Here is a 23265-nt window from a genome sequence, read left to right on the forward strand (position 1 = left end):
CATCTCTTAGGCAAATATTTTAATAAAGCAGCCTGTCTTAAACATTTCTTGCATTTGTCTTATAGCGAGCCAGCAGAGTATAGCAACATATTACCGTGCAAAAACAATTTATTAAATGACATAAAACGTGGAGAGATTATGTGCGAAAATGATCTTTCTGCAGTAAATGCAGGCAGCCAAACAATCAATAGACCAGTAGGCTACACTCAAAAATATTAATAGGCATTTTATAACATGTTAAAATTTGGATCAGTAGCGGTTGGGGGGACAACAATGATACGAACGAAACACAATATGTGCCCGACCTCAGAATGTTCAAGGATGCATATATTCTTTACATGGAACGTGCAGCCCTAGTTGTCATGACAACACTTTCAGGAAGTACGTAAGCTTTGGTCCGTCAAGTAGCAAGATCCGTCGATCCCCAGACGCTTGCAGGCAGAAGTGCTTCTAATTTCACCTCTTTCGTCATGTCAAAAATAATGTGATTTAACACTTACTTAACGCATATTGTTACTGTTAAGTAGAATTTCAGCGAAGCTTGACATTGCCGATATTTTAATTTTCAGTCCGGCCGACTATTGATAACTAAGAAAAACGTAGCTACATTTGTATCAAACTGTAGGACGTGCTATGTAATTTAAAACAATAATTATAAATTGATGGAGAATGTTTCCCAACACGAGCTGTTCTAAAAGTATTAAACTCGGAGTTACTCCCATATTCAATTGAAATTAAGCCTCACATTTAGATAGCACACCCGTGAATGAACTTTGTTTCACACGTCAGTTTTTTTGTGTTGCAAGAACGTTCTTGCCAAGCCTCAGGCAAGACACATTCGTTCGATCAGTATGGCATAGGCTTTTCATCTGCAAATGTTGTTGTCGGGTTGAGTTTCAACTGAGCACTCATCTCAGATGTCTACTTAATATATATGATTAGGTGACTGCTGTGTTGCATATTAGTGACTCTCATGTCCGAGATGATTTGATTGTTATTGTTTGCCAAGTATACTAGACCAGAGTTCTTGCCGAAATGGAGTCTTACCTAAAACTCACTAACCAAAGCCAAGGAAAAGATCGCATTTTCAGGTGCGTAAGCTGAATCACAAATGAAGTTATGATGTTTCCTGTAACACTCCAGCTCAGAGTTACGAGTTATTTAACGCCAAGTATATTTTTTTCACTGTAATCAGTTACGTAACTTAATTGGCCTTCTTTTTAGGGCAACACAGTATGCTTGCGCTTTGACTAGGCATCTCCTTCAAGACGAGCCGTTAAGCAAAGAATTATTGCAAAAGCTGAAAAGCCTGGAATCTAACTTGAGTTCTGGACGGAAACGTGAGTACAGTTGAAGCGCTCAGCATAATTACTATGTTTGCTGTATGCATTCATTTGGCATTCGCTGCTGTTTCAGTATGTGTTAGTTTGGTACTAACTTCTGGTTTTTCCATTCCAGTTTTAAGACTTGGGAACACTTTGAACTCTATCGATGCAGCCAAGAAAAATCTGCAACTGTCTGATCCAGTTCTACGCTTTTGTCTCACTGTAGCCAACATCAACCGTGCATTCTATTTCATCTGTGACAATGTACTTTGGGCTAGAAACATTGGCCTTATCCACAATATTAACAAGGAAAACTGGAGCTTGAATGCCACACGTTTCTATTTTTTGTCATTAATCATGAATCTTACTCGCGATGCTTATGTGATAGCCCAGATTATGGTGCAGAGGTCTCGGGATAGGCAGTGCCAGCAAAAGCTCAATCAACATCTCAGTGAAAGCCCAGATGTGGCCCAGGTCATTATACCCCAACTTGATGCCTTTCTGTTCCTTCTTATTGAGAGCCTCAAAAGCCACCCCTCTGTGGCTCTTGATACACTGAAGAATGTGTGTGATCTTTTCATTCCACTGGACAGGTTAGGGATATATCACACTAACGCAGGGGTAGCGAACTTCTGTGGCCTTGTATCTTCTCTCCTGGGAATACTGTCAGTCCTGAAACCCAACTTCAAAATCAAGCCATGAATTAGTGAGCTGTGTGTGTCTGTAGTGGGACACATAAATGACGGTTTACAGTCTAACACTGGGAAAAATTACCTCACAGACTAGTTACAGCTATTCATTAAGCTATATTAAGAGTCTTTAATCTTTAAATTTAGAGTTTAAGAGGCCACAGGCATTGTTCCTGTGAGCAGTACTATTTGAAAAGGGATAGTCTGAGGTATGTGAGTAGTCACTTTAAAATAATGGAGTAAATAAGAGATGGAAACACTTAGATATATCAGGCAGGTGCCTGTTAGAGAGTGCCTTTCTTTTAGAATTAGTATTTAATAATTAGAGATTATAGCTCATGAAAATGTAATAATGTGTCAGTCCACAAGCTTAGACTTGGCAAAATGACCAAGAACACACAATATGATGTGTACACATTTCATAGTGACATTTAGGGTGCCTGAAGATTTCTATTGTTAAATATTTATTAGTGTAACAGTAGTAATCATGCAGTTTTTTATGCACCTTCTTTATAATTTTGTACTCATTAAAACAAGATTTGAACATAAGGAATCTGATCTGCTCTGAGCCAACTGGGAACCCTGATCTGTATATGGACATTCTCTTTTGTACAACTTTTTATTTAAAAAACAAAAAAACGGAAATCTAGCTGTTGTTCTTGAGCTATACAATACATGCAGCATTATTGTCCTCTTTTTGAGAAAGGATTACTGGAAACACCATAATAAAGATCACATTCTGCCTCTACCTCATTTTTACAGCTTCTGGGACTTTACTGGTGCAATTTCTTATCCGCAATGGCAAGAAAATGAGCAGAAAAATCAGTATTTATTCAAAAATATTTTATAACACCAGAATCCATTTGTTCACGTGTCAATGGAGGCCAAATGGTTAATATCCTGTTCAAAACATTGTTTATTGTTGGAATAATATTTATTATGAATGGTTTCGTTATGGCAGTGTACTGTTTTAATCGGTGAAAGACTATGCAAATTAACTGTAATCTTTAGATTGTTCATTAAAACCTAATTTTACTATTCCAGGATTCTTTTGTGTCGGCTCATTTCTGAAGTGAAACGCGCTCTGCTGGCTTTGTTTTTGCACGTAAACAGTTTCGACAGGCGCATTGCACATAGCAACCTGTGTCTCTATTTAGACTGGAATAGAACATCTGGTGAGGAGAATCTCTGCTCTCATTGGCTTGCCTAATGTGCCTCTCACCTACTTCTTTGGATTTGCTCAATCCTCATATTTATAGGTGACTTGAGCAATATGTTGGGCTGGTTAGTTTGGTAACAATCAACTGCCAAGTCACCCATCTGCTTTTCCAAGGAGGCAACAAAGCACTGGCACAGAACATCCTGTATCTGTGCCTCAATGTTCAGTGCTAGCAGAGAGAAACATTATAATGTCGCCACTTAGCGGAGATGTGTAATACTATGTAATATTTCAGTGTGTAATTTATCGGATAACATGCTGTGATAGTGTTGATAGTTCAGATACTGCTCAATGCTATAAGCAATGAAAAATAATGACAATAACTACTGCTGATTTTCATCACATTCTGTTCTCTCAAGTTGTGAAAATAACTACAAAGGCCTCCAATAAATCCAGCATTTGTGGAGTCATTTTTAAATTTTAAATTAAATTCCTCTCGGGCAAAAATCTCTGAGCTGTCAGCTTCGCTGAGGAGCTGACATCCCAGCTGCAAACACGCTCTTGTTTTTGTTTGTACCATAAAGGTGTTACTCCCATAAGGCTAGCATGTTAAGCAACTGTGTGTGTGTGTGTGTGTGTGTGTTCATATCAGAACATATCAGAGAATGAAGAACATGAATGTTTTGATGTGGTCTACCAAAATACTGTTGTTTGTGAATGCAAGATTGACACTCTGATAATAAGCACTATTCTACTGTGTTATAGTGTGACTTCATTGTTCTTGATTACTGACAATTCAGTATTCACTTTTCCTTCTCGTGGTAAACATACACATAGCCAGCATGACAAGAGTACTTGAGATGCAGATACTTTAATGTGGTTTCCATGAACATTATATCAAGCACTTGAAAGCCATGGGACAACATATGTATAACATTTAAAAGAAAAAGAAAAAAAATCACTTTATTTTGATTCAGCACACTGACTCCAGACATAGTCTTGATGAAAGAAATACTAAAATCTTACACTGCATAGATGATTTTGACAAAAAGAGACAAAACACAAGGATGTCATGAGGGAAATCCAAAAAGAATGTCATGGGACATGTATATTAAGGCAAAATAAACAACAATTTAATCCAACGCAAATAAGTTAAAAAAGTAGTCCAATACTGTTACTTTGATTGCTGTACACTTTGATACAACAATCACAGTATTTTAAGAAATACATATGCAGGGTAGAGAAAGACAGTGAGAACGGTCTAGAATGAATGGAACTGGTCTACATGTTCAGTTAATGCGGTCCAGTTTATTTAAGGCATCTACACAAATACATGAAGTAGCCCCATTAAATAACGAGAAAGACTGATATAGTTAAAAAAAAAAAGAGAGAGAGAGAGAGAAAGAAAATCTGTGCTACTTTGGCAAATCTATCTGGCGTTTTTCCCACTTGTTATCAGCTCTTGATGTGAAGTGTAAAGAGGACTAACACTGCATAACATATTGAACAGTTCAGCAGTCTTCACGAGCGCAAAGTCGAAGTGTGGAGAGTGACACAAAATACTTCCATAAATGCACGTGTGAGTTTATGGGCATATAGAGCAGGTGTAAGATGAGAACAAATGAAAACGTCTTAAAGTATGTAAATATATGTGTGTGTGTGTGTGTGTGTGTGTGTGTGTGTATTTTCTTTTTGCCTAATAACTGTAATAAATCATTACATCAATCATGAATCATTGCGCAGCAGAACCAAACTAAGCACCGACACGTGGAAATAATGTTTCTCATTCTTTGGAGGTTTTACCTTCAACCTGGAACGCATGTGAGTGTTCTCATATGAAGCCCATGATAAGACAAATGAAAATCAGATAATAATAAGACTGAAGGCATTGCACTGTCACTGAATGTTGGCTGTCTGAAATTTAAAATGAATAATTAACTACATTTGTGGAGAGAAAGAAAAAAATACCATCAAAGTGGAACAACAGTGTGTCTGAGATGTCAAATTTCCTTGCTCTAAAGCATGTCTTGTGGACAGGCATAGACATGGTTTTATCATTTATCACTAGATCTTCATCAAAAAAAAGAAAAAAAACATGGCTCAACTAAAAGAAAGAAAATAATTCAGGAACTATAAACAAAGGACGTCATTTAGGACATACAAAAAACATAAATGTGCTTTCATATATGATTGTGTTTGCTGTTAATAACTGTAGTGTCCAAAAACAACAACAATAACAATAACAATAATAATAATAATAATAATAATAATAATAATAATAATAATAATAATAATAATAATAATAATAATTATGTCATAAGGACACTATGTGCTGTAGTGGTTCGAGCACTGGACCCTGGACACAGTGGTCATGGAAAACAGACCAGTTTTGTACTCTTGTGTGTTATTCGTATGTAGTGTAGGAGATGTGGGCATTATGTTTTGAAGTCTCATCCACTTATACTCCAGTTCTGACAGGAGTGGCCCCTGTAACCCAGGTCAGGAAACCCCACTACACATTATATGACATAGAGAAGGACCTAGGTCACTGCTCAGGCAGTAGTCACACATTACAGGGTGACTGCACAGAAAGAGGTCTCTTTCCTACAGAGAATTTGACATGAATGGCTTGCTGAGGAGGTTTGTGAGCTACAACTAACAAAAATTATTGGCTAGAATGTGCACCTCTATATTCTACAGAGTTTGGTACAATTACCCCAGAATATAGAACATTTAAGGTTTTCCCTTATTCATCCAGTGATTAAAACCCTCTGTTTATAATTCATGATCTTACAGCAATTTTACAAATGTACATTCAGCAAAATACCAAAAATAGACACTGTGTTTAGCACTAAAGTAAAGCACTGACAGACAGTGGAGTGGGTGATCTAAACCTGAATTTATGATTGTACTGTACCATCGAAATGCAACCTCAGCTTGGCATGGACTTGGTCTTTTGCCTAAGTCAGGAGAGTAAAATCAGCAGTGGTAAGACACAAAAGATTTTTGGTCTTCTGTTACCTCAATGCCACAAATTCTCTTCAACGCTTTCAATCACAAAGGGAAAAAAACAAACAAACAAACAAACAAAAAAAGAAAACACACAAAAAAGTTAGAGGGCATTGTCACGAGTCATGAGATCTAGCCCCACTTCTGAAGCTAGAGCTTACACTCTTCTGTTTCCGGAACATTTGTTCAGAGGAGTAAAGTGAGAACTCCTCCTCAGGGCCCTCTGTGCTGGAGGAGCCAGGTTTGGTCCTGGGTCCAGGCTTGGACGTCTCTTTTCGGGAGTCTTTTGGTCCATGCTGACACTCTGAGTGAGTGAGATTAAAGACTATGAGGGCGGATGGGTCCGGTCATAGTCCAGGATCAGCCCTTTGATGTGTGACAGTTTCTGATGGAGATATTCGCACCGCTTCTTTTCTTCCCGGTAACCAGGAAATTTCTGCACACAGACACAAAATGGAGGCTTATCACAGGGTTATCAACTTAATCCAGCGAGAAAGTCTATTTCTGTATACAAAGGCCTGGACATTAGTTAGATGAAAATTAGATTTCTCACCTTCTTATACTTTCTATACTTCTCCAATATTTGATCCTCCATTACCTGGGGAAGTGGAAAAACACAACAAATTAATAATTACACAAGCTTTACAAATGTATTACGCTAATTTCTTAATCCAATGTTATGACACTGTAGTATGATAAATCTTCGTCTGTAACAATTTGAACTGATTCCACCTCATGCATAGTATAATCTGCCAGCTCTGCTGTTCCCTCTTCACAGAAAATCCTAAAAGTTTCATTTGCCTTACCTTGTACTCTTGTGTTCCAGGAGATAGAGTCTTTATCTTTGAGCCCAGTTGAACAAACATCTCTGTAACTCTTCCTATCCGCTCGTGTAGGTCCCTGTACTCGTCATACTCAGCGCAGAAATCCTCCTTGTACTGCTGACGCTGCTCAGAGCCTGTTATGGTGCTGTACTTTCTGCAGAAAGAGAAATCAATGTTCTGTTAAGTCAACTGAATAAAACGCTCATGGTTCAAGTCTAACAAATAAAGTTCAATATTCTTGTACTTCCAACAGGTGGCATCATATGCTCAAATAAAAATAAGAGATTTTCATGGACATTGTTTTAAAGCACACTGGTTTCGTGTGCTTCTGGAAAAGAATTTCTACTTCTACAAGACAAGACGTTCATGACGTAAAAACTCGACATTTTTTTCTGCTTGTTTTCAGTTCGTGCTGAAATCTTACAGAACAAATCAGTGTCACCTTACAGAACACACTGAACGTACCACGCACTGAAAACTGAAACCTCAGCCAAAGGAAAAAAAAAAAAAATATTCAAGAGCACAGATGTTCCTGGAAGCAGCAAACAGCCCTTCAATTTGCACCTATTTACAGCTGGTCCCCATTCAGAAAGGCACATAAAGACAAGGATCTAATCTCCAAATCCAGAAGGATTCCAGCAGCACAATACAGCAGGCACACAAACCAGCTCATCTACAGTTTGTTTGAACTTACATTAAATAGTCGGGCAGCTCCTCGGGTGAGGCACGGGAGACAGGTGTGTTGGCCCCCTCACGTTCTGCACATTAACACACAGAGAGGGAGGGAAGGAGAAAGAGAGAGAGAGAAAGGCAGAGAGAGAGAGAGAGAGCGGTTAATGTTTTCTAATGCAAACGTGATAAACAGGCCATCAAGGCAGGGCTGATGTACTCATTTATCAAAAAGCCCTGATAAGAGTCCTGAGCGGCGGCGGGCTCTGCCGACACTGTCCCAGATTGGGGAGTGTATTCAGAAGGGCACCAGGAGCCGACGCTGTCTGTCAACTCGCTGGACCATGGTTCACACAGCTGTTTCTCAGTCAATCATCAACCCAGAGCCCCAGGAATGGAAGCACTGAGCATTTACCTCGCATGCACACACAGCCAATGCTTTCAGCAGAAAAAAAAAAAAAAAAAAACTATTTAGATATATTACGTATATTTCCACTTTTGGTGCTTTCAAAAACGCTCTGTTAGGGTGTTTTGCTACAAGATCCAATTCATCAGTGTGAGGATTTTAAAATAGGAACTACAATGTTTGTAAAAGAGTTCAGCTGAGGTATTCATCCATAAAAAGTAATAGTGGTTTCATAATTCTCTCCTGACTAGATTTCAAACAATAATTCAGAGGGTTATTTAACTCACAATGACATTTCTCGTCAGTTGTTGCACAAATGTGAACACTGGCCAAAACCTTTGTGAGGCAGCTCCAGGGACATTATACACTGTTTTGTGTTAGTCACGTAGACTGAATGAAGAAGGTAGTTTAATTAGGAAAGCTGAGGCAATTGTCTAACTGAACACAGAGAAGCTACAACGCCACAGGCAACGTTAGCACAGATATTATTGCGGAAAAATAATCTGATGTTTCCAAGAGTGGATCAAGTATCAACGAGTACAAACCCGTTTTCTGTACATCATGAAAACAAAACAGGAGATAAAAGAAATATAGAGACTTAAAATCACACACACACACACACACACACACACACACACACACACACACATAGGGCAGGGAAACAAGATGTGACCACATATGATGTTTGGACCTACCATTGAGATTTTCCTGGTTATGTTTAAGATCAGGGCTCGTCTCCACCCAATCTGTTTTTAAGCGTTCTCGTTCTTTCTCTTTGTGCTTCTTGGACTTTTTCTTTTTGTGCTGGCCATTGGCGAGCTGCTGGTCTGTGCAGATTGGGGGTTCAGTCCTTGAAGGGTTGGGACTGGGTTTGGGGGCTCTTTCTGCCTCCAGTCGCTCCACTTTGGGAGTTCTGTTGGCTTCGCCGAGTTTGTGTTGTTGGTAAGGGTTGTTTGGACTCTCCTGAATGCTAGAGTTGGCCCTCTCAAACTCCGTTTTGGTTTGTAAACTTGAATTTCCATTGCTGGTGGAGTTACGCCCTGCAGAAGAGTTCAGATGATGGCCATTTGAGGGAGACTGCAAGGGCAAACTGTGGTCTGACACTCTTTGCTTCTTAGGAGTCTGACTTTCCGAGTGGTCAGAAGGCACGGGGCGTTTCTGGGGGGGGCGTTAAAAAAAAAGAAAAAAAAAAGAGTGAAGCTAAAGACGTTTTACATACAACATTCATAGACAGAAACCAACATGCCCAACATGTGAGGGAAACAGCTACACTGGACGCCAGCAGCCTAATTGGCTCCTGCAGAAAGCAGCGACTGAAGTGCCTCCAGCATGTCCATAAATAAAAAGCAGATGGCGCCACACCAAGGACCTTTCTGAGAAAAACTCATTTTAGTTCCTAAAATAATCAATCAAAATTTTTTTAGCTGGCTAGGTCTCTTTTTTTTTTTTTTCCAAGTGACAAAAACATTTAAAACCGGAGAGATGACCCAATAGTTAAAATACCAGGGAAGTCATTTACACTGCTTTGAGCTACGCAGACTACAAAAAATGAAGCAAAGCTACATTTTGACAGAAAATGAAATGGTGCTGAGGAAAATAGCAGTTCTTTTTATAGGTGAGTATTTACCACAGAGAGATTCTTGACTGGGCTGAGCTGTGATGGAGAATCCCCTGAGGTTTTCTGGAATGAATGGTTGGACTGGAACGTCTTCAACTGGCTACTGCCGAGAGGCTGAAGCTTTCTGCAATATCAGAGAGAAAGAAAAAAAAAAACCTGCTATAAGTTTCTCCCCTAAACCCTTTACAAGTTAACCTAAGAAAAAAAAGAAGGAAAAAAAAAACTATTTAACTAGCGCAAATGTCTGTCAACAATCCCTAGAGGCACATTGCAGGACTACGCAAAAATGCAAGGTCGGTCCTTACTGGAAATGAACAGGAAATAAAACTCTGTTGCTTTACTGCAACAATTAAGGTCTACGATTTATAAGGAAAGCAGTAAGGTTCTACTTAGCACTATGACTGCTACTGTTACCCAAGTGCATACAGCAAGTATGAAAGAGACATAAACAAACACAAACTCTGGACAGACTTGCACACACACACACTGCAGCAGACATTAACCTCAATAAAAAATGTCAGTTTTGTAAGATTGGCCCACCAAGTCCTGAGTGCTTCAACAGTTTGTCGTGTGTTTCCGGGTAAGCTGATAACATCTGCAGGAGGCAGGCACTAGCCACAGTGCTACCCAGTGTTGAGAACAATGGTACCAGATGCATTCTCTCTCTCTCTCTCTCTCTCTCTCTCTCTCAGCTGGAAATCTGCTTCCTACAGGTCCTTCCTCAGATACAGCCTGCCATTATCAGATGGAGGAATCATTCCTCCCCTGTGGCCCTTTCTGTCCAGCAAAACTGTTGCTCTGACCTCTGGACTGAGCATGTAAACCCATTGAGAATAAGTAAACTGCATTAAGACTGATCATTTCAATAGGGGGAAAAAGCTGCTTTGGTATGGTAAAAACTAGGTTTTAGTGCATACGCGTTTCCAAAAACAAGAGGTGTTGTGTAAAACTGCTTACACAACAGTTTAAATCCCCCCCGTGTAATGAAACAAGGAAAAAAAAGGCTTGGACCCCACATTCAGACAGCATGTTGCCTTTGATTGGCACCCCTGTTAAAATGTGAGATGGCAGTTCAAACGGAGGGGAAACTCGAACGTTTAGTCCGTGGGGATAAGATGACAGGGCTTTGTAAATGCTGCTAACACTGCCAAATTCTCCTTTCTGGCAGGACAGGAAATTTATGGCAGCTCAATGTTCATTCCCTCTATTGTTCCAAGTCAAGCTTTTCACAAGCCCTTAACATAATTCAATCAGACAACACCACGCTGTGACTGGCTATTCCCTCTGCTCTGATGTGCCTATTAACCAACTCATCTGTACAGACAAATACACATTTAGTACAGGGCCTGATAATGTCAGAACACCAGACTGCGGGAGGCGGTCACAGGCCCAGCTATGTGGGCTACCGTATGATCCACCAAGCCATCCTCAGGCACCAGGATACGGTAAGCAAATAACCAGGCCATTACAGAAGCTTACGAGGTTCAAGTAGTGTGTGCTCCTGGCTATTCAATAACTGACCCCTGAGTTTCTTTAAGGTTGGAATGAAAAGATTTAGTGGTGAAAAAGTGCAAAGGCTCAAAAAGGCCACACACTTAGTGGTGGTGGAGGAATAAACAGTAAAACAAAGGAATGCATGCCCACCTGGCCAGCAGCCTGTTGATGAGCTGCTTCTCCTCTTCCATGTAACCCGGCCAGTCCCTCTGAACATGCCTATAGAAATCATCCTTCAAAGTGAAACTTTGATCTTTGGGGTTGAGTTTACCAACCTGATATTTGGGAGGGAGAGCGAGAGAGAGAGAGAGAGAGAGAGAGAGAGAGAGAGAGAGAGAGAGAGAGAGAGAAAGAGGGTTACTTTCAGGGCTTCTTTAAATCAAATGAGTGATGAACAGCACTGTTTGGAGAAGCATGTAACATTCTGAGCCCATGCAGGCAATGTTCTGGCTTGGCCAGACTCCCCCCTACAACCGGACACAAACAACATCGTCAAAAATCGATTGTTCTGAAGAGTTTTGAAAAGCTCCCAAAGAGAGAATGTTGTCATGAGTGAGTGATCTTTTTTAGAGCACTGTTTGTGAACTAATGCCCTCGCTGATATCAGCAGAACGCCATTCTTGGTGGAACAAATCCATCACCACACACAAGATCTCTTTCGAAATACTCACTCACGGCAGCCACAGCGCTGAAAACCAGAGACACCCCACCCCTCCCCTGTCAAAACACAATCTTCTCCTCCAAAGATAATTAAAGCAGGGGCCTAATTACAGCTGCCAGCACTGCAGCCTCACTCCCCCCAGCCCCCTGACAACTGCAGTGGGACTCCCAAATATAAACTGCACAGGAAACGTACAGCAAATAAACCAAATGAGAAGCTCATTTTAGCTACATTATAAGGAAGTTGTAAGGGTCCTATTAGCAATGAACAGAGAGATGCTGGGCAGATATAAACCAATGGATCAGCCCTTTTATGTGAGCATGTTGGCATGTACAAATAAAGCCAATGAAGAGCCAGATGCATAGGTAAACAACCCTTTATGACAAATTCCTTCTCTAACATGTGAGTATACACAGTTCCATGACTTTAGCTTGTTTATGCTGTGTTGTGTCATGCATTTTTTTTTATTTTCTGAAAGATTTGTGCTAGTTGTTTTAAATTTAATTTTAAATTCAATTTCTGTACTGTAGAGAATAATGTTTGAAGTACATGCAGTGTGTGTGTGTGTGTGCGTGTGTGTGCACGCGCACGCCAACGTTTTGTGTTTATACCTCTTCCAGCACAGAGCTCAGGTCGGCCTTGTCCTTGGGGCTAGCTCTCTCTCTATCCAGCCACAACAGTAGCTCTGCTTTCCTGTATGGCTTTAAAGCCAGGACATGAATGACTCGCTCTTTCAGAGGTCTGTGGGCCACCAGGCTGGGGGTGCTGCTCCGCTTGTTGCTAGGGGAATGTTTGTTAGTCCCGTTGTCAAAGCTTGTTGGCAGTCCCTGCTTCCTCTTGATCTTCACACATTTACCTAAGGACAAAAAAAGAAAGAGGAAAAAATCAGCGTTTTCTTTTTTTTTGCTGTTGTTAACTTGACAACTTCAATGTTGCTATGAGAGAATAACAAGCTGAAATATGTTGTCATCAAAGAGCTCTAACCCCTATTGTGCAGCACTGGAAAACTTCCTGCTCGTCTGAGCACCTGCTGCACACGGTAAAGAGTTAAATGTGATATAAAAGCTTGGAGGATTAAGCCTAACCTAAAGGCCTCTTCCAGATCTAAAATAAACCCAGAGCTCTCCAAATAGCATGGCGCCTCTAGGCTGCCCAAATCCCCGAGCTGTCGTTATGCAAAACAAAAGAGATTGACCAGGAGGGTGAAATTAGTCACACACACTTGAACACACATACACACACAAGACAATCCGGATGTTGAGCTGGGTCTTTGATAGATGTCTGTCAAACATATAGAGTACTGCAAACACTATACAACCCTACTCACATGGAGACACACACATCCACCCACCCACACACACACACACACACACACACACACACACACAAACTCTAACTCACACGGCTACAGGAAGCGACCTGCAAGACAAACGCTGGCCTATATGCATATACACACTGCTTTAAAGACCTGGCCTCCGGACACGCCTGCTAGCGTCACCGTGCACCAGGAGAAGTGACGTGTCTGAATGGATTGCCAGTAAAGTCAGCTTTCTCCCTGTGCAAACATGGGGCCTTGGAAACCAATGCACACCTCACAGGCCGAGAGCTTTTTCCTTTTCTTCCCACCAGTGTGCTAATTCACCTGGATCCCTGCCAGCAGGCCACAGTAGTAGTGCTAATAGACATGGCACAATCGTAAGCTCATTAGACGTTTAAGCTGCACTTTGAAGGTTGCTACAGGATGAAGAGGGACAGCCTTTCTGAACAGTAGGTACAGTGGAGCTCCATCTATACACCACTTTACGTAAGAGGAGTGTGGATTTTATTGATTTATTTACTTTTGGTTTGGATATGCTGAAATATGCTTGTTGAGCAGTTACGGTATAATCACACTATTCTTTTTAATCGACAGTCTGGTTCTAACTGCACCAGAGTATTGACTGATTTCCTCTATCGAGAATACAAACTTCAAGCTATTGCCAAGCAAAGTCTACTGAATAGCAGTCCTGACCAAATTCCTCCTGACGCCTCAACATGTTGTGTTCCTCCTGACAGCTGAAAAAATGCTGAATTAAAACATTCAATCATTGCAGAAGTATTCTGAACAGTTCCCATGTCAAAAAATGACTCTGTGCTGATATTATACAATAAAATGTATGAGTTCTAAAAGATGAAATGATACACCTTTAATCAAATTTTACCCCTTCAGGCACAGGCATTCGTGCAGTTCTACCACACATAGACAACAAACCATATTAACAGTCAAATGTCCTCATTTAAATGTCGCCATACTTGCATAACTCAGGTATCAACTCATAACAAATTTTTTGCTGGTAAAAAACTAAACAAACCAAAAAGCAAAAAAACCCAAAACAAAACAAACATACACATTCTTATTTAATGGACGAGAAAAATGAAAACAGTGTTGTTATATTTGTCTATAGAAACCGCTATAGTTGGATGAACAGCCAAATAATATGTGTAAAGACTGTAGTAGACAGGGGACATGTGTATGCTAAGAACTCACGCAAGTTTGAGCGAGTTGTGTTTTTCCCTGGACCAGTGCGCTTCAGTGTCTATAGAAGCTAAGTGCAAACACTATATTAAACATTAAACAGGCAATAAATGTGATGACTTGTTTTCCACTGAGTACACCATATCAACCTGTAAATATGAGACAAAGGTAACCTTAAAAGACCTCTAACATACATAAATCACTCTTGAATATCTCTTAAATCTCAAATATCTGCCATACACTTAAACATTCCTACCCTTGAAAAAGCCACAATTGCAGAGTAGTATCTAGTAACTTCGAGTGGAGAAGTGCACTATTCCTTTACCACGGAGACACAGCAAATATATTATTGGAGAAACCTCACTTCTGCCTGTGCAAACGAAATCAGTACAGCTGTGGCCAAATTTCCACGCTAAGACAGCTTTGCAACAGAACTTGAGTGCAACTGTCAACTAAAAGCTAACAGATATATGTGAGATCTGAGCTCTCATTAACACAAACACATAAACAAATATTACTTCACTGTGATTTCATTGTTGTAAAATGTATTTTTTCAAAGATAAAACAGCTTTCACTGGCCAAACCATAGTGCTGTAATATCCCCTCTTCCAAAAAAAAAAAAAAAAAAAAGATAAATGAACACCAAAGCAAGAGGTATCTTTCACTTTATCTGTCTCTTTCACATACGATGTCAAAGCAAGGCCTGCATCTTAGCCTCTTCAGCCAGAGCTGTAGCCTCCACTTCAGAGGACCCCCATGTATAATTCAGTATTTTTGCAGATGAAAACTAATTGAACCCCAGCCATGGTAATTAAAATCCCAGGCTAAACTTCATCCACGCAGCGTGAGACTTGTTAGCGCATACTCCTGGCAAATCTCAATCACATTAATGGGGCAGGTCACTGGCATGGGGCCGGTTCAGTCTGAGCAGGGAAAATGACATGACAAGAGGAGTGAGGTAGAGAGAGAAGAAGAGAGGGAGATATGGAATGAAAGAGGGAGAGAGAGAGAGAGAGAGAGAGAGAGAAAGAGAAAGAGAAAGAGAAACAAGTTGCATCCCTCAAAAAACGATTAACAGAATCTCAACGAATTTCATCAATGTCTCTACGGCACGACTTCTTCCCCATATGGCAACTATCAACGAGACAAGATGCTATGGAGAACCATTGATTAGATGCTTTTCAGAGCAGAAGAAAAAACAGCAGTGATTTGTGAGCCCTTGATGGAAAATTGTTTTAATGAGGGATGATTCTAATCTAACGAGGAACGGGGGAGTGAAAAGGAAGCGGACTCTGACAGGGCCATAAAGAGACTCACTGGGATGAGTGGAACCCGGTTTGATCTCAATGGCAGACCGACTCCAGATATCTTTCTCCACTTGAGACATGCGCTCACGGGTCATCTGGTAGGAGTCATCAGTGGCACAGACCGTGATCTTGTCCTGAATACTGCCCTGACCCTCCAAATGCTCTCGTCCGTCCCTGCAGGCAAGCACAAAAAGGAACACATACACACGTTCACCGAGGAACTAAAAATGGATCTGTACTGTATTTATACAGTGATAGCAAGTTTTCATTCCTCCTAATCCTACATGTGCTAATATCACTGCCTTATACTACCCACAGTATTTATTTATGATTATGCCTCCCTCAGTGACAAACACACCTGCGGTGAGCAACAGCTCATTTTCTGTTGACCGTATAACCGGAAATGCAATGACTAATATATGACTACTGGCCCCCAGGCCAGATGTCTGTTTGTATGTGTGCGTGTGTGAGTGAGTATGTGTGTGTGTGTGTATCCTCATTCCCACATCCTACGAGTGTGTATTCTCCTGTAAAACAAGTGAAGTATTGTGTGAACACAAGTCCTCTTTTGAGGCCCAGAGCCTAGAGCTCGCTGCCACCACTCCGACCGATCAACGACCTCTCACGACTGACTCTGACCACAAAAGCTCAGATATAATGGTAGTTCGAAGGTCAACAAATGTTTTTTTGTTCCGTCAAATGTTTCTGGTGCCATACCAAACAGGATCTCTTTCATGCACATTCAAGAAAACTTGTCAGCTTCTAGTTTGAAACTGACTGATGGAAGAAAAAAAAAAGAAAAATCCACGTGAGATACTGTTAATAGCCGTGTACACTGAGGCTGGATTATAAACATGACTTGAGTGTATTACTTACTCTGAAACATATTGATGGATACAATCAAAGCTGGCCTGAGGTTTGTCCTTACTATCACTGGACAGGTAGAAGGAGAAGACTCGCAGAGCGTCGGGAGAGTCCGAGGATGGAGCAGGAATCTTGATGTACTACAAAAGAGAGAAATGGTGTTATAAGAAAGATGCCTTGCCCAAGGAGAAATTAATGACATCATTTATAGAAAGTGACTAAAGTCTCTTTCAGTAACCAGTCACATCCTACACGTAATTCTGTAATGAGAACAGATGTGCTTTGCAATGCTTATCTGTTCCATTTTTCTGTATAAACGCTTCAAGAAAAAGACGAAAAACAAAAATGATGACCAAACACATCCAAAACCAATGACCAAAGGAGTGAACCAAAACATCTTTTCTAAATTAAATGTTCATTAGTAGATGCATGAAAAAGCTATTTTGGTTTCACTGGTAAACGGTGAAATGATGCATGATATCTTTCAGAGGAATGACAGTCAGAAAGTACGTGTCATTTGATGTGAACCAGAGTGTTTCTTAAGAGCAATAAGAAAACTAAGCACGCAAGACATCCACTTTAACAAATTTAAATCCCTTACACAAACCAGCAGCAAGAACTGAAATGCTGGTTTCTTCAGAGTGAACCATCCCTTGTATTCAGCTCTTATTCAGCTTAGGGAAATGTCTCACCTCTTCACTGTTCCTTTTGCACACCAAATGCTGAGTGCTATGACCTTGCAAAGCAATTAAGTTCATTAGATATCCCTAAAGAGAGGCACTTGCTGTTCTAAAATCCATTTCAATGGAGGGTGTTTTGTACCATGTCTATTTCTGACAGAGGATAAAAAGATCTCCAAAAAGAAAAAAAGAAAAAACCCACAAGCTTACAGTCCAGTTTTGTGTGCATATAGCAATCATAATTTAAAGTCAATGTTTAGCTGCTTTCATTAAACAGAAAATTACCCCCCCCCCCCCCCCCCAAAAAAAAAGAAAAGAGTCCTGAAATGTGTGGTATAAACAGTGTGGTATAAACAGTTTAAATAGTAAAGAAAAGCACTTTGAGGACAACAAAGAGGGAGGGGGAGGGGTGGACATGGTACAGGCCAGGCCTTCCACTAAAAGAGCTCCCTAATGATACAACAAACACATATCCATCTCAAATGGCCAACATTTAAGACTGTACTTTTGACTTAGAGCGTTTCACACATATAAACACCACCTACATAACTCATAAAAACAGGTATTATGCTTTAAGTCCATCCACTGTTCTAGTAGACATGCTGGAGTCATGCAGATGAAGACAGCCAACAGTTATGCACGCCCGCACCTCGCCAGAGAGCCAGTTCTCCTTCAAGCTCATTGGCTGAACATGCTCACACCTCACACTAGAAGCTCTCTTTCTCTCAACAAATCACCACTTAAGGCTAACACCTGTAAAGATACACAACACTAACTACCCCCCCCCCCTCCCCCAGGCTGAAAACAGTGAAGAGGGTCAACTCAACCTGACTAGTGGTATTCATTCAGTTATGTAAAAGGTATGTTAGCTGTATGCTAGTTGTACAAACTGAGGCAAATGTAGCCAAGAATTTTACTGTGGAACTTTTGAGGCTTGCAGCAATGTAAAAAAAAATTATACAGTAATATATTTACACTTTATCTCATTTGTGCTAGTCTGTGGATGAACTGGTCTTCACACAGGCAGTACAGTCATGCTATTCTAAAAGTCATTAATCTGTGAGAAGAACTACCAACAGCTCGAAATAACACAGGACAGCATGGGTGGTGACCACTCAGTCATTGCTCTCTATTATCTTATGTTTCATATTCTAATTTTCATACAGCAGTCAAACAAAAGATGGCATAAAGATGCATTTACACAATGAAAGCACTAAAGAATGACCTTTCTTCAGGGTAATAGGAGGACATTATATAACTTCAGGTGGATATTTTGTTATTGCTGATGGTTTGGTGATAACAGAAGTTTTGTATAGAGAGTTTGTCTGAATGAGGGTAGTACTGCAGCCTTAGTCATTGGCTCTTTTTTTGTTGATAAGAAACATAAAACTACGCTACTGGATTCTCTGCTCTCTGACCTGTACTAGCTTGACTACATCTAAAACAGAGTTAGAGCTCTGAGGTATCAGGTCATATAACATTTGTTTTTAATTGAAGTCGATCCAAACAAACGTAACCCCTCAGTAAATTTACTGACCATGAAAAGCAGCCCGAGCAATTTCACAAAGCTGCTTCAAATGTGATGCAGCCAAGCTGTCACAGACTGCCGAATAGATTCCTGTAGTAACGTCTGTCAGAATAAGCCCCCCCCCCCTTTTTTTTTTACCCCTTCCCGAGACATTTTAAATGCCCACATGCGAGATCCAACATCCTGAGGTCAAAACTGCGTCATGTGTTGATTCACAACCGACAGTGGGCAATGAACACACATTGTTCCTGGCAGTACACGTATCATGAGACATTCTGCCTGACAGCCTCCACGTCAATGCACTGTCCAGAACCGATAAACATCAACAGTGGTCAGACAGAACCACCGCAGATGTGCAGGTGAAGCAACATATCAAGGAAGAGGCCTATAAACCTACTTCTAGTAACAAAATATAAAAAAGGCAATTCAACATGCAAACTCATTAAGCAACAGGTACTTCCTGTGTCCTTAAAAACACAAGGGACTGATGGTCCTTTCAAACTGCCTCCAGCAGTAATTCAGCCTGAAATTGATGGATGTTTTTTTTTAGGAAAACTCTGTCCTAGATTCAAAAAGCAACACGTACAATGAGGAGGGACTATCAGTGCCCTCGTGGTTATGAATTATGTCCAGACTGATTGAAATAATGGATGTGGAGTGACCATCATGTTCCTTAATCTATGTTTTAAAAAAACAAAAAAAAAAACAATAGCCACACAGAAACAGATGGTAGACGTTCTTCAGCAAACACAAATGGCACATTAAACAAATCAGTTCTTCCCATCTGCTAGCACTCAGGTATTAGAAGGTCCATGACTAAATGACATGGCTTGCAAAACTGTGACTCAGACACCTCTTTAAAACCAGTCTGAATCCAGACTGGTTTTAAAGAACATATCCGTGTAGTTTTCTCAGATCCATAACGGATGTGTATCAGCATACTGAAACCTCCATCCACACACTCACTATACTACAACAACTACGAGCCCATCTAATAATTCAGTAGAATGGAAACTTACATGCAGCCTTCTTTCAGCATGAATGAAAACAGGTTTTAGTTGTGTTTGTTTTTTTTTCATTCATATCGGTGATTGTGGCCAGTACGGAATGTGAAAACGACATCTCCCTTGTTACACAAACATTATCTCACATGCTCACATTGTTGTTAAGCAGTTCAGTATGATCAGTTGGCCTGTCACAGCGACTTTACCACTTCTTCATTATCATGTTTAATTGTGTGTCGGATCAGTGAAAACACATGAAAGATGATTAGGGCAAAAAAGAGCAGCCTGAACTGTGCTACTTTCAGCATAGAATCGCAATAATTGCTTGTGCAAAAGATAAATAGTACGTGTGGGAAAACAATAGGAAAACAATATAGATTAAGAACAGGTTACACTTAAAAACCAGACACTGTTTTTGCACTTATTCATTTTGTGATCTGTGTCAATGTCTGACACTGAATATGACGATTAAGAAATTTGCAGACGTTGACCAAAATGCTTCAGCAACAAAAGTAAAGGAATAAAGTCAAAGAATCATACCATTATCTCCTTATTCCACACACACACACAAAACAATGAGCAAAACACTAAAGGCCCAATTTAATAGATTTCCTCTTTAAATATCACCTGGCAAACAATTTCTCACAGCTATCTGACTCCACTATCAGACAGGACAACAGTTATCACTTAAGTGCTCTGAATTCTCTGAACAAGTCTGCCTAAAATGTTTTCACATTCCTAAGTAAGAAAGAAAAAACCTCTAGACAGGCAACAAAAAAAGAATGTCTGTGGGCTGGTTGGATTTTTGTTTGTTTGTTTGTTTGTTAAGAATGCTATATTTAGAAAGGCCTTGGAGATCATTCAATTGTTTACGACTAAGCCAGTGTAAAACCAGCAACCCCTGGGTAAAATAACTTATAGGAGCAATATCACAAAAAAGGGAAGTTTCGCGTAATATTTTCCTTTTATTACAACCACTAAGACAAACAGAGCCTGGGCACCAGGCCTTGAAACAGCCTCTTTAGTTATCTGTAGTGACTGATTGATTCCAGGCTCAGTGGTAGAGAGAGAAGTGCCTGAAGGCAGAGGTGGCAAACAGGACTCTGGCTGTCACAAATGCCCAGTCATGCAGCACAGCCATAAGCAGATCTCTGTGGCGTGGGGCCAATAGCAGCTCCTCTTCCAGCAACCCCTCCCTGATCCACAACCCCCTGACAGAGAGCACCCTACCCCCATCACCCTTTAGATTTCTCAATAGTACAAAACACACACACACACACACACACACACACACACACACAGTCACAAAAAAAAAAAACAATACAGCAGCCTGCTGTTAAAACTACAGACATTTGAGGCATCTAGCTAACAATTGGGAATGACATATACATGTTCTGAATTTTTCAGGAGGCACTGACAAATGGTCTTGCCAAGCTCCCTTTTCCGTTTCCGCTTATTAACTACAATAAGCTGGGTGAGCATCAGTGTACACGGATCATACAGAGGTCTTGTATATTCAGGATTCATTGTCTTAATATGCTGCTGAGAGCATTAGCACTCCTCACCAAAATTACAAGCAACAAGTCTAGGATGTAGGTCAAGGCACCCAGCACTGCGATGGAGAATGATTTGTCTTTAAAATGGTCAGGCAGATTGAACAAAAGCTAACCAACCGCCCCCTGCAACCAAGCCCCCACCCCCTCAAGGCAAAAGCACAGCTCCAAATTTACAGTCCTCATTGCCCCCCCCCCCCCCCCCCCCCCCCCCCCAAAACAAAACCTCTAAGCTCCAGATCATATCCCCCTCTACCCCATGTCTTTCTGGTACTCCCCCACTCCAAGCTCTCACTACCCTCCTCAGTCAAGTGTCACATTCGCTAGTCGCCCTCCTCGCTACCACCATACACACTCCACATTCTAATTCTAATCAATGTCACCCAGGTCAGTCCGCGCTGGGGTCGCCCCCTTTTAATTCACAGCTTCCTTCTCCACCTTCATAACCATATGTCATTTAACCCGCTGGTTCCCACCTTCGCTCTCCGGGGAGCGTACCCGTTATTTTCTGGCTAAAGCATTACACGAGGGCTTTTTCAAACCGAATGGGAACCGGAGATTTAAAGGCTATAAAACATGGAGGCTTCTCAATGCCCAGACCACTGCCAAAATGAAGGAGGACATTCCCTTCTCTCACACTGTGGGAAAATGTCAATTTGTAGGTAGGTGTCACATATCTCAATGTGCAGGGGCCCCTGAGTCATTTTAGCTGAAAAGATAATGCGAAACAGAAGGAAAAAGCCCACACAATTCTGATGATGGGGGCAAATTAACAAAGAAATTCAAGATGCTTATCTGTTAAGGAGAAATGAGTCCATGGCCTAACTAGTGTCTGTTTTCAAAGTCAATGGATATTCACTACAACTCACCACTGCGTGTGTGTGTGTGTGTGTGTTTTGTTTTTTTCCCTTTCTCTAAGAGCACCCACGCACATTGTAAGATTATATCAGACCTCACGTCAGGTAGTGTCGAGCCACTGACTCACGCTGCCTCCGCATTTTCTCTGTGTACGTGTGCATGGGTGTATACGTGAGTGCTGGGTTTGGTGTGTATACACTCTGCTGGGTCATGTCAACAATCTGAGGTCAAAGTTCCGCTAAGCCAGCTGAAGCTGGAACTATACGGATCTCATTCAACAACGATAACAACAACAATAACAACAACTATTTTTGTTGTTGTTGTTGTTTTTGTGGTTGGATGCTATAATTATCAACAGTGGACTAAAAACCTATTTTGAGCTTTAATTCCTTCTGTTCAGTTAAGCCATCAGTTACACTTCTGTACGTCTTCTGAGCGGCCATAGAATACATGTAAAAAAAATGCCCTCCTGCCCAGTTGCAAGTCAACGCTGCACTGGAGTGTAAAGAGCCAAAAGTTTCCAGACCGTGTTGGGTTCAGCCCCCCTCCACAGCCAAATGGCACCTGACTGACAATCATCAGCACCTAAGCCCACAAGTCAGCCAGGCCTGCAGACTGAGATACAATGAGTCCCTCTGTGGCCTATGATGTGGCCACATCTGCACCATTTCTCCCTGTGTGTTTAGAGATGTCACATACTTTCAGGCTGTTGTAAGGTGTGAACTGGAGTGGAACAGAACAACTTGGCGAGGGCTTTTGGTATTAAAGAGAGAGAGAGAGAGAGAATATGAAGAAGGGCATGCAAAGTAGTGTCCATGGAAAACTGTTCATTTCTCAAGCTATATTAAAAGAGCTCTCACTTCTTTTTGGGGGGTTATTTAACGCACTTCAGACGTTTCACTGAACAGTGGATGAGATATCCATTTGCTTATGGACTCTTCTCAGCCCTGTGTTTTTGTCTTTTGTAACCACACACGTGTTTGGAAAGACAGGAGTCTTATTTTTTCAGGTGCTGTTATTGAATCTCTCGGGTTCTAAACGCATAAGAGAAAAGACAGAGGGTCCAGCTCTCATCCCTGAAATGGTCATTTTCAAACCAAAC

The 23265-nt window shown here is 40.9% G+C and overlaps 2 protein-coding genes across 2 annotated transcripts in view; one reads left to right on the forward strand and one right to left on the reverse strand.

Annotated features, from left to right (window-relative positions):
- Positions 1 to 862: 862 nt before the first annotated feature.
- Positions 863 to 3030, forward strand: pex11a (peroxisomal biogenesis factor 11 alpha). The gene is made up of 3 exons (XM_030765973.1): positions 863 to 1091; positions 1225 to 1340; positions 1459 to 3030. Exons 1-3 carry the CDS (start codon positions 1036 to 1038, stop codon positions 2025 to 2027), a joined length of 741 nt encoding a protein of 246 aa, XP_030621833.1. The 5' UTR covers positions 863 to 1035; the 3' UTR covers positions 2028 to 3030.
- A 2423-nt stretch (positions 3031 to 5453) lies between these two features.
- Positions 5454 to 23265, reverse strand: part of LOC115805747 (RNA polymerase II elongation factor ELL) — a 29514-nt gene continuing 11702 nt past the window's right edge. Inside the window, exons 3-12 of the mRNA XM_030766421.1 lie at positions 16553 to 16680; positions 15687 to 15850; positions 12466 to 12710; positions 11344 to 11468; positions 9709 to 9823; positions 8777 to 9239; positions 7701 to 7764; positions 6989 to 7160; positions 6736 to 6780; positions 5454 to 6618 (exon numbers count right to left, since the gene is read on the reverse strand). Coding sequence (XP_030622281.1) covers positions 6508 to 6618; positions 6736 to 6780; positions 6989 to 7160; positions 7701 to 7764; positions 8777 to 9239; positions 9709 to 9823; positions 11344 to 11468; positions 12466 to 12710; positions 15687 to 15850; positions 16553 to 16680 — 1632 coding nt within the window. The 3' untranslated portion in view covers positions 5454 to 6507. The remainder of the gene's footprint in view (positions 6619 to 6735; positions 6781 to 6988; positions 7161 to 7700; positions 7765 to 8776; positions 9240 to 9708; positions 9824 to 11343; positions 11469 to 12465; positions 12711 to 15686; positions 15851 to 16552; positions 16681 to 23265) is intronic.

The sequence above is a fragment of the Chanos chanos genome, chromosome 2 (assembly GCF_902362185.1).
Source record: "Chanos chanos chromosome 2, fChaCha1.1, whole genome shotgun sequence".
Lineage (NCBI taxonomy): Eukaryota > Metazoa > Chordata > Actinopteri > Gonorynchiformes > Chanidae > Chanos > Chanos chanos.